Source organism: Larus michahellis, chromosome 7, assembly GCF_964199755.1.
Source record: "Larus michahellis chromosome 7, bLarMic1.1, whole genome shotgun sequence".
NCBI classification, from domain to species: Eukaryota; Metazoa; Chordata; class Aves; order Charadriiformes; family Laridae; genus Larus; species Larus michahellis.
This window is the reverse complement of record NC_133902.1, coordinates 1,538,845-1,550,863: the sequence shown is the minus strand read 5'-3', so window position 1 is coordinate 1,550,863 and position 12,019 is coordinate 1,538,845. Positions and strand designations below refer to the sequence as shown.

The following is a 12,019-nucleotide window of genomic DNA, read 5'->3' as shown; positions in this document are numbered from 1 at the left end:
AGTCATGAAACACAGTAAGACAAAAGTAGTACTGTTCTCGTCTTATAGGTGAGGTGGCATCACTTGACCAAAGGCACAGGAAGTCATAAGAGCTCCAGCAATTGAATACAGGTCTTAAATCCTCACCTGGCCTATGAGACCACCTTTCTTGTGAGCCTCAAGGAGCTTAGTGTCCTAAGCATGGTAGGATCGTGCATTGGCCTGCAGCTGCTGCAGCAAAACAATTGCTCAGGAGAAGGGTTACAATTCAGATGTCTGGGTTTACTGGGAGCTGGGTGCAACCATCAAGGCAGCAGAGAACCAAAGATTAGGTTGCCATTGAAACACCAAGCTAGACACTTCATCCCTTCCTTCAGACAGATAAATGGCATGTGATTTTTATAGTACACTAGGAGCTTCAGTCAGACTGCTGGAAAGTTGCCTGTTCACTTCGTAGCGTGACGAAGCAAAGGCATATCCTATGGTGCGCAGAAGTTGAAGCCTTCGCTACACAAGTGGAGAGAGTTCAAGAATAGATCTGCTGAGGGAAAGTCTCCAGCCAAGACTACTCCAAAGCAACTCAGCACCCAAGCTAAATAAAGAGTCTGGGGTGGAGGGCAAGAACAGAGCAGCTCATCCCATCCCAGCCAAGATGACGACACTCTTGCAAAAGAAGTACAGCTGCCAGCTTCCCAAGAGCAAGTGAAGAGACAGCAAGGACATCACACAACTGAAGCTGCAAGGCTGGGGATCTCACAGATTCTCCTCTGTCAAAGGCTCGACCCCGAGCTGCAGTTTGTGCAATAAGGGAAAGAAACATAACACGAATGAATGGGAGACAGGAAATGGATTAAATCCTTGTCTGGCCACACTGATGTCTGCTTGTACGCAGAGCCTCTCTAACAGAGAGCCCCTCTCAGCTGTCACCACAAGGTTGAGAGATGCCTTTTTTTTTTGGCTGGCATCCCTTTTGCTAGTGAGCAGCCTGATAACGGGTGCTGGCAGAATGAAAGCTCTCCCAGATATGGTTGACTCCCTATAAACAAGGAGATGAAAACAGTTTGTTTCAAGTTGCAGCTGGGAGAAATACTATAAAGCCAAAATAATGCCAGTGTCTTACTAACATTTTGCACTGCTTACAGTCAAGTGTAACACCATATGAATCTGGCTGTACCCCCCCTTCAAATTCAGGCACCAGAAAATCTCAATAGAGAAGAGCAGGAGAGCGCCAGAAGATCTTTAAGTTTGTCTTTTTGGCAAAAGAAAAACAGATACATTTATATTACCTGAACAACCACAGGGATATAGAGAGCATGAACATTTCTAGCCACTACCAGGCCTGGAGTAAGCCTGACATCACCAGAAGCTAGACTTCCAGAAAACCTGAAAAGACAGAGGTAAGGAGGAAACAGAAACAACGTTGTTTGATGGGAATGAAGCATTGGCCCCGTGAAGCATTCTTGCTGGACACATCATGTAGAGCAGATACAGTCCAGCAGGCAATCACTAAGGACCATAGCCAAAAACAGAGAAGCTCCTTCATATTACAGGAACATGCTCAAAGACTGGTGACATAAAGAAGGCATTTAACAACGCAAGGGATTCTTTGCTTCCACTTCCACGAAGTTAGTGTCCAGGGTTCAGGGTCTTCCTCTGCTTCATGCAAGAATGTCATACGATGCATGACTAGAGGATGGACAGTATAGTCATTTCCTTGGAAGGGTGCCATTTGCTTCACTTGCAGTACCTCCCACTTGCAAAGGGAACAGAGCATTAGTGTCCTCCCATCTTTTCTGGTAGGTTTCTTCATGGTGATCATCTTCCAGAAATGCAGCTCCTGTCAGCTGAGCTTTCACCAGCTGAGATCTTAAATATCAATAACCCCAGCTTCTTTCCATGATATTTTCACATAGAAAGAAAAACTGAGAAGTCTGCTGCCATTCTGCATTTTCTCCAAACAATTGGACTCGTCAGGCAAATGAACCAAACTACATTTGATACTGAAAACGTTCCATGAATAACAATGTCACAACAGCACACGCTACTCCTAAAATCTCGGGGTTAACAATGTAAAAATCAATGTATATGAGTAACTGCAGGAGCCCACAAAAAGGATTTTTGCTAGTAACATGATCAATTGTTTGGTACTTAGGAAACTACAGTTATGTTAACAAGGAAAAATAAGCAAGATTTTTGGCAAGTTTAGGAGACAAGGTGAAAGCTCACAAGTTTCTAATGACAATTATGTGCGTAAAAAGTCTGGGAAATTAAAAAGCTTCAACAGAAGTTTGGCCATGACAGCGTAAAATATTAAGTGTTTCAACCACAGCCTTGCATAAAACAAGACCAAAGAGACACCAAAGCAGATATATTACAAGTGAAAAAACTTAGACTGACCAGTGGCCAAGTAGAAACTGGAGAACTAAGTGTGGTAACTGCCACATGGAAAATGTGAATTCCAGATGAAGAGTCACAAGGACAGACTGGGAAGGTGTATCTCTGGGTATTTAAGTGGGTAGTTCAACCACAGCCTAGCTAGGTTATCAAGTCCAAGAGGACCTCAATCAGTGCCCTGTGGGTGAATTGTTAACAATAAAATGACTAAGCTTTGTAAGCTAAATTATGGGCTTGTCTACATGGGAAATTGTTATAGAAGCTAGGTGTAAATTTAGAACACAATGGCTTTTTTGCACCAATTCCCAGATGGGTGGGTAACACTATTCTGCTCTGAGAACGTCTTTCAGAGAAGGCAAAGCTCAACAATACAAAGCCACTTTGCATACTGAAAGGTGGTAGCTGGGGCTAGCTATTTCACACTGGTTTTTTTTTTTCCCTTTAACATAGGTGGGTCCCCAGATGTAATTGATTGAAAGGCAAAGCAGGCTTAGGGCAAGTTCTTGACAAGTCACTGTCTCTAAGCTTTGTTTCTCATCTGGGGAGAGGAGACTGCTTTCATGCATGTCTCTAAAGGATATTGAGATGCAGGAGTAAGAGGTGTTGTAAAGAAATTCCGCTCTGAAAGGTACAGCACACCTTACTTTTGTCCAACATCAGCTGCAAGGAATTTGATCAAAGCTTTCCAGTGTATGTGATCAATATTACCTTTAAGGACTCAAGTATGAGGACTTGATACCAACAAGCCACATAGTGCCATTGGTCCAGCATCCCTACTAACCCTGTTCAGTCACATTACCCAATGTCGGACTTGACATTTATTTAGCTTCATGCCTGACTAGCAGCAGCCTCCTGTGTGAAGCACAAACTGTCATTACAACCCAAGCTAAACTATTTCACATAGCATGTTCCTAATATTGCACTTACCTCCACATGTAATTACTCTGCAGCTAACACCAGTGGCATTCTGTAGTTACGCCACCATGAATCAGGATATCACATCTGACTCATTGATCTCAACCATCCACGCAGTACTTGAAAGCTAACCAATTTAATGAGAAGTGCAGGAAAATTTTGGCAACATGAGACATGAAGATTTTTACCTCACTAAGTTGGCACAAGGTCCTGGCCACCGGCAGCTCTGATAAACTCGCTGGATCACCGTTTCTGACCCATTCTGCACTTGGCAGGAAACTGTCCGTGTAACCGTATAGTGACACCAATGCCTGCAGAGAGAAAGGACACTGTTAGCCCCAGTTAAAGAGCAAGTTGAAGCAACATATATCAGACTGCAGTAAAACCAGACCAAATATCTGGGGGTGGGGTTCTTTCTTCTGCCAGCCATAGCTAGCCTAACTTGCAGTCTTCATTTCTCACCCCACCCTCTCAATAGCTGCAGAAAGATTCCCTGCTTCTGCCAACCTGAACCACAAGAGATCCAGTAACGCCTCTTGCTTAGTCCTCAGAGGCCAGAGTTTTACAGTTCATAATTTATTTCTGTTCGTTATCATAAACAATAGGACTTTAGAAAAAAAAGGAAAGAAAAAAAAAAGTGTTCCAAATCTCCTGATAGTCAGTTGCCATTGTACTGGTCCTAATTTCATCCTGCTCATTATGGTATCATTCCCCAGCCTCCTGCCATTCTGAACAACATTCGAGTTGGAAAATTCTGCTTTTTGGTGTGGCGAAGCCCATTGTCATCAGGGCTCTAACAAGCTGGGTGCCAAACAAATCATATTACTGTCCTGGTGAGGTTACAGTCTAAAAACGGGCAAGAGAAAATGCAGGCAAGGGAGGGACTAGTGTATTATGCTGCCTCATAAGAAATCAAGAGCGAGAGAGACCTCCTCACTGTAAGGTGTACAAGAAGGCAGGAACTGCAGCGTCAGCCATGAGAATCAGGACCCATAAGCCCTTTTCCATCTTCTCTGAAAGTGTCAAGCTTGAAGAGGGGAAAAAGGATACTTTCATTTTCCCCTTGCAAGCATCATTCATATTTGCCAAACACTGGTTCATATTTTTGCTTTTAAACCTCAACGTAGTTAACAGGTTTGAGAGCCACTTTCCTACTGACTGGGGATCAGAACTGGGGTCAGTAATGGGAAGTGGAGATACCAGCTTGTGCTCCAAAACACACAAAGTGCTTGCATAAGCATTTGCTGCACATGCAGAAGCGTCCTGGCTCCTCATCCATCTTAAAGCAAGATCCCCCAGTGCAGGTGATCCCTCCTTCCTCAAGTACCACAGCGGCTCACCAACCTTGCATACCAAAAATCAAACTGCTTACACAGTGGAAACAGGCACCTGTACATCCCCCTCCTCCTTCCGTAATCCAACTTCCCCATGACAGTTTAATTTTTCCAGTATTTGCCATTTACAGCATTTGTTGTATTTTGTTTCCTTTTTGGATTCCCCTCCTATCTCCGCAGGAGACTCCCTGCTCTCTGGATAACTCTCATTTCCATGAATAGGAGGTACAATTGCCAGCGGCTGAGCCAAGCACTGCAGACCACAATGGGCAAGCTGGGGCCAGCAGGCTGTTCACCGAACCTTCGGCTACAGCCAGACGGGTAAACTGGGGCACCCAGAGACAGGGTGGCTTTCTGCACAGTGCCATCAAGCCCATCAGCTGTGTAAAGGCAGAGCCACGCAGCTTTCCCTGCAGACACTGCTCCTGCTCACTGTAAACCTGCTTGCAATTCCTCATCCCTGGAGGTGTTCAAGGCCAGGTTGGACGCGGCTTTGAGCAACCTGGTCAAGTGGAAGATGCCCCTGCCCATGGCAGGGGAGTTGGAACTAGATGGTCTTTAAAGTTCCTTCCAACTCTAATCATTCTATGATTAGGAAGCGTGAACTACAGTTACATCTCAGGTGACCCCAGGCTGGCAAGGACGTCCTAGAAAACCACATGTCTCAGATTTATTGAGGATCTGTTGTGTATATATAGGGATCAGACACCCTAGTACCCAAATGTCTCTACTAACATCTACATCATTGAACCAAAGGGCAAAATGGGGCCGAAAAGATAAGATTAATGAAGCTTCAGATCACATGATGACAGCAGATCCTTTAACAGGCTCAACACAATTTCTGCACAAAGTTTAGGGAGTAAAACCAGAAGAAACAAAGACAGGAGCTAAAAACTGGAAGTATGATAATTCAAAGTAAAGTTTTCTTTTTAATTTCACATGCACACATGGTGCAATCGGCCATTTTGTCTCTCCAAGTCTTACTCATAGGGTTTGTTCAGATGGGTATTGCTGGATAAGATCTCCTCAGGCCGTGGGAACAGCCAGCAGGTCATGGAAGGAAAAGCAGCCAGGAGAAAGGGCGGGTACAAGAGGGGATGGGAAAGCCACAGCTCCGTATGATTTACCTTGAGCATGTTTTCAGCACAGTGCTTACAGCCATTGGAAGGACAGCACTTCTGCACAAGCCTCGAGGCAAAAGGAATTCCACGTCAGGCAAAACAAACTGCACATATACTGCACCTGACAGGATAATGGCAGAAGCATACGTTCTAAAATTATGAAAAACAAACCTTCTCATCAACATGCAACGAGGAAAGGAATTGGTCCTATCACAGGAGAGGAACAAAGCAGTAGTATGCACACTAGCAACATGTAACAGAGTATGAAGGGACATGAATACTAAGAAATTCAGAATAAAGTTACTGAACATTTTAAAACAGAGCATAATTATCAAGGACACGAGTGCCTCCCCCTCACATTAAGACTATTTTTCTGGCTTTTCAATGAAACACAAATAAATCAAGTATTTATATACAGATGCTGTGCTTTAACTGCTACGTAACTTGTATGTGTCCCCCTCTCGCCTTCTCCCATCACAGAGTCATCTGGGAAGAAGTACAGTTTCCGTGGTGTGGAGCTGGATTATCCTACTCTGATTTTTTCACTCTAATACTGATTTTGTTGGGCTTCTGAGACAACCTGTCCCACTTCTTGGGTACACACGAAGCAGTTGTGTCAGACAAAGAATTCAACTGCATTCTGAGCAAAACCATCCACATCTGATGCTGAAACAAGAGAGCTTCATATTCCTGAAGGCAAACGAGGTAGGAAGGTGAACAAAGACGAACACCACCGCACAACCCTACACAATGCAGAAGAGAAAGGCAGGCGTTGGCGGCAGACTCCACAATTGCCAGAGGGAATCTGGCAGCCTATCTGCTCTGGTTAACGTATAACGGCAGCTCCAAATTGCAACTCCTAAGGAGAAATTGGAAACTAACCACTACTCTTTAGCTTTCCCTTGCATAGACCCAAATTTAACATCATCTTGCTCCTGCAAGGATTATTTTCAACCAGCTTGTGAGTCTAGCACTACTTCTGTGGATCTGGAGCTAAACAGATGGTAGCGTGCAGGTTGCCTATGTCAATAACTGCAAGAAATGTTGATTATTTTAATCTACCTACAAAGCTGGTTTTGCCAGGGCTTTCATTCAGTGGGTGCTGCCGACATGTACACAGATCACATAGATTTTGCTTTCCAAACAAGTTCAAAATTGCTGTTGTTTGAGCAGGGTCTCTTGCACCTCTGCTCTACCTGGTCCTAGGAAGCAGCTGCTCAGGTACACGTATGCCCTCGGAAGTCCAAGGAATTTGGCAGTCAAGTTGTCATTTCTGCCCTGGAAAAGCCTTTCTTGGAAGAGAGACGCGCTGGACAGACCTCATTACAATCTAGTGACGGAGCCCTAGGAGGCTGGTTGGAGGTAAAGGCTGCTCCCACACTACAGCGCACAGGACAGAAGCCTGCACATTGGTGGGGGGAGAAACCCAATGCTTTCCCCGGTTCATTTCTTCAGATGACCTGCTCAGGGACCTGTTATAAAAGGAAGCAATCATTACAGGAAGCGAGAAGCTTGGCCGAGGCTTTCCATTCATTGCTTTCCTTGCCTGAAGTCATCACCTGAATTTGCCAGGATGAAAAGGACTGATAGCCCATGGGAAAATAACAGATCCTTTGCTCAAATCTAGGGACAACCTTCCACCCTCCTCAGCAGGAGCGCCAAGAATGCAGTGACAGTGATAAAGTACCACAACACTTGTCACCTCAGCACTCTCAGAGTCTTCTCTAAAGCAGAACTACCACAGCGTGGGTCACAAGGGCAAAAGAAATGGTCAGAGCCCAAAGATACTCAGATAATCCAGCAGGAATACAGATTTCTCTAACTTCTCTCTTTACCAAGAGAAGGAAGAGTTTGGTTACAAAGGTACCCCTCCCAGGAATGAAAGGTACATTCCCATTTGCAAAACATTACACTCTTGGCTTCCCATAAATAGCATGATTTGCCTACAAATGCAACTTTTAGGTGTTTGTTTTTAACTGTGGCATAGAAGCAGGTGAGACAAAGACAGGAACATAGCCGATCATAAGATGCATTAGGATATATAGCTTGGAACTCACTGTAAATATAATAGCCCAGTGCCTATGACAGAAAGTAGACAGACAGACAAACAAACAAAACCACCCCAAGATTTCTCTTTGCAAGCCAAAAGTCAGCAAGAACAGCCTCCAGAATGCAAGCAGGCTTCAGACAACATGACGAAAGGCCCCATCATGGCTTACAGAGATTATAAATGACCCTTTATATTATATACAGATGCTAGCAAGAAAGGTTTAGGACTTTTACTGGCATGCATCCAGGATGGCAGAGAATATATTGCTGCTTATTCAAAAAAAAGAATATTCCAAGCAAGCAAACAAAATGATCCAAATAGCAGCTCCTTTAGGGCTGGGTCTGTTGGATCTCATGCATGCTCATCACCAGCATATTTAGCACGATGCCCCGCAGCATCTCGTGGAATTAGTCTTCAGTGGAAGCTTAGAAACGCAAGTCTCACTTGGTCCATTTTCCCAGCCGTTCCCAAAGAGACACCCTCCTCTCACACCCTATTTAATTCTTGGAAGACTTTCATGGAAAACTGAGGATCTGCAGACCACAGCCTGCAAACTACTGATTTAGAAACTTTCAGTCCAGGGCTATAGACCAAGATCTCATGTCTTGATCACAGCTGACAACATGTTGTTCCAAAGGGAACATGAGTGTTGATGCCAGCAGATACCCAATCATATTTACTGTGTAGGTTACTGTGGACCTTTCAGGCTAAATAGAGCAACAAATTCAACAGTTTGCTTCCATTTGGGGATACTCTGAAAACTACTATTCTGAGCTTAAAGAGACCCTTCCTCCCTCAGCAGATGCCCACTCAGCAAGAGCAGTGATGCATGGCTTCAGGCACCTGGACACCAGAGGAAACAAGAAAACCTGACTTTCCAGGGCATGCACGGAGCAGGCTGAGAGGACCTCAAAGGGCAGCTGGACTTACACATGGAGCTTGAGCTGCATTTTGTATCTGTAGGCAGATGTCAGGCAGGAAGCCATATTCTGCACCCCACCAGCTTTCTGAACCTACTGCGTCCCTCATCAGAAGCCTTACTTGGATGCACAGTTCATCCCCTGGGGATTCGGGATGTCTGTACAGCCTGTAATCCTACAGCAAGAGAGAAAAGGGACAGCAGAGGGTGGAGAAGCATAAGGTAACAAATACTCAAGCTAAAATACTGTAAGTTCCAGAAGAGCCATATACTCACAAATCAAAGCTTAATTCCTGGCTAGCATGACTAAATTAGCTTAGGGCAATTATTTCACAGACAGGAAGACATTGACAGACAGCAAGCTGCTTCTTCCTGCCTTCTCACCATTTGGATTTGCACAGTACTGTTTTCTAAGCCCACCACTCAAAGGGCATGTAAGGATCCCTCCGCCCATTCGCCCACTGCAAATGCCTAGAAAGGCTCACACCCCGACAAACTTACAGAGCCATTCCCAAAAGCAACATTTGCTTCTTTCCTAGTCCAAACTGTTGGCTTTTATCCAAGCTTCTTAGACTCGCGGGGGTCCCTTGAGACCCCTTCTCAGGGGTTTGCAAGAGAAAAGCCAACTTGTTGTTAGTAGCCTTCATTTGACTGGACAAGTGATCACAAACCGAACAATGTCAGAAACCACTGGGCTGAACTGATCAGGACTCAGCAAGTAGCCTGTTTAATCAGGAGCGTGCAACTTGAAAATTAAAGCAGCTACATTCTTGCCTAATCACTTCTTTCAGTGGGACGACAGTTCAGCTCCACACAAAAAACTGACTTGCTGCCGTGCCCTCTTAAGGACAGACCTACAGCAGGCAACACCTACCACACACAGGACCTTCTGGATGAGTGAAGGACATGGCTACAGCACACCATGCTCCTACCAGGATGAAATTCTCTGCTTTCAGTGGAAACAATCCTACCAGTTAGACTCTGAACAAAGCCATTTATGCTGTTGTAGAGCTAAGTAAAATGGAGATTTAGTGTAGTTTTAGAGAGTAAAATGGAGATTTAGTGTAGGTTTTAGTAATTCCGATGAAAGAACATGCCACACAGTACAAACACAAAAGCTTGAATCACGAAGACTTAACTGTCCAAGACAGAAGCAAGTAAAGTTTTTCCAGTGGGGGAAGACTTTATAAGTAGGATTGTTTCATCAGCACCTGTTGCATGTGCTTGGGCATGAATTGACCCTCCCCACTCCTAATAAATATTACACAAGTCTCTCAATAAGGTTGGCATTTCTGATGCTTGCGATTTGCCCTAAAGCTTTGTGCTGTGTAAACAACTGCACTGAATTATCTTTTTGTTTCCATAAGGATAACACACTGTGTGTTATACTTAGCAGAGATCAACATTTAGGGCACAGAAAACAGTAGGAATGTTTTGATAGCTAGATAGATTTCCCCAAGTTTCCTCATAACGTTTTTCACTGGAGCTATCAGTTTCCCTGCAATCCTAGAGAGGAATTTCAATAAAATCAGAATGTCGCTGACTTTCACTGGGAAAAAGTTGCTGTTCTGACTCAATGAAAGCAAACTGTGCCCTTTTCTCTGTATAAATAGTACAGCATCCCACTTGCTTTGCCAGAACAGCAATCCATACATTGTATGCTGGAGCCCATCATTAGGAGGGGTTAGTTATTTATATACTCCACAGAGGCTAGGAGCAGAAGTTGCCCTCCGCATGCCAAGAAATCCAGATTCAAAGGCTGACAGGCTCTCTGGGGTAACTCTTCCTGAGCCGTCCAGCTCTACGTAACTACATTATTCCCTTCTTACTCACAAATACACACCTCCCTGAATGCACTTTGACTCTCATCAGGATCAAGTTTACCAGCTAATTCAGTTGGCTATGACCAGATTACTCCTTACTGCTGTGACCTAGCTAAAAAGGAAACAGGCCCATCACATGTCACTGGAAAGCTCGGATAAAAACCAAGCTGGGCTTAAGTTTCTCCTGTTCTTGACCCTATTCATGCTCTCCCCAGATAACTAGGTTTTAGGATCCAAAGCTGTCATTCAGCTTGTTGTTCGGCAAAGAGCCAGCTACAAAACTCAGTTGTGAACACCAGTCTCCATAATATTAGAATGTTCAGAGTTGATGGATTGAGTCAGGTCTGTAGATTGATGAACCATTGCTAAGGAATCCATGAAAGACCACCTGGCAGGGTCGAGGGCATGGCTGTACACAAGCTTATGATGGCAAGATTCAGTTCAAAGCAGAGTCTGCTCTTCCATCACAAAGTTTTAAGAGGTCTGCAAGTCAGAAGACGTGACAAGCCACAGTAATCTTGTTGTCAATATTGATGTTTTACGCATGCCTTACTCCCACTGAGTACTTCATAGTCACTAATAGAGGTTACCCTGACTCCTGTGAAAAAGGGAGAAAAATCTTTGTAACAGCCCATTCATTTTGGGAACGAATAAAACTGGAAGACTGTTGGTGTTTCTGAAGCCAGACAGCAGCAGCCATTTGAAGCAGCAGAGAGCCAGAGGCATGAACAGGAATAAGACAAGCTCCAGGTCTCTCGCTCTATGTTGGTCAGACAAAGATTGGAAGGAGCCCCAATCTTTCTGCACACCCCATCCCACCCCCGCCCCATAAGAACTTGAAACAAGTGACCATAAAAATAAGTTCTGGCTAGCAGAATAAGATGGGACAATTTATCTAGGTACCTCCCAATAGCATAACCCTTCCCCAGGGGGCAATATGTTCTGTGCTTAGTGCACTTCAAATACTCAGTTGCCAATAACAGTCTCAAGTTTTCCCACACAAAGTGGATTATCATAGACTGCTGGAGGGAGTTTAGTCCTAGAGGAATCTTTACCTTAGGAGGGAAATGCAGTTCAGTCTGCACAACAGCTTTAATCTTCAGCAAGTTCTGCAGCCAAGCGCATTTAACTGTGCTTTCCTTGCTTTGTTGTGTGCATGGTTGACCTTCCAAACAGCATTGCCTCGAGGGCTGAACTCACTTCAGTTCATAGGAAAATGCACAAAGTTTTGCCTTATCCTTCTGCAGCCATTGAAGTTACTGGGGTTAAGGGAAAAACCTCTCCCTACTGGAATTATCAAAAGCCTAGAAGCAGAATAGCCAAATAGTATGGAGCCACGGGTGCAACTCTTTTTCAGAGACAAAGAGGGAATCCAGCTCCCCAGAGCAGCATTCAGCTTCTTCAGCCATGAGACCATTCTTCTTCTCTTCCAATCCCCCACCTCATTCACAAGGCACCTTCCAACTGCTGTAACTAACAAAGGA

The 12,019-nt window shown here is 44.4% G+C and overlaps 1 protein-coding gene across 10 annotated transcripts in view; it reads right to left on the bottom strand.

Moving 5' to 3' along the window:
* COL26A1 (collagen type XXVI alpha 1 chain) overlaps window positions 1-12,019 on the bottom strand; it is a 181,560-nt gene that overhangs the window by 149,870 nt on the left and 19,671 nt on the right. For 9 of the 10 annotated variants that reach the window (XM_074595064.1, XM_074595065.1, XM_074595057.1 and 6 more), the window contains exon 2: window positions 3,477-3,599. In XM_074595064.1, the coding sequence (XP_074451165.1) occupies window positions 3,477-3,599 (123 nt within the window). Of the gene's footprint in view, window positions 1-3,476; window positions 3,600-5,749; window positions 5,865-12,019 lie in introns of all 10 variants that reach the window. The other variant, XM_074595063.1, reaches the window with a different exon arrangement.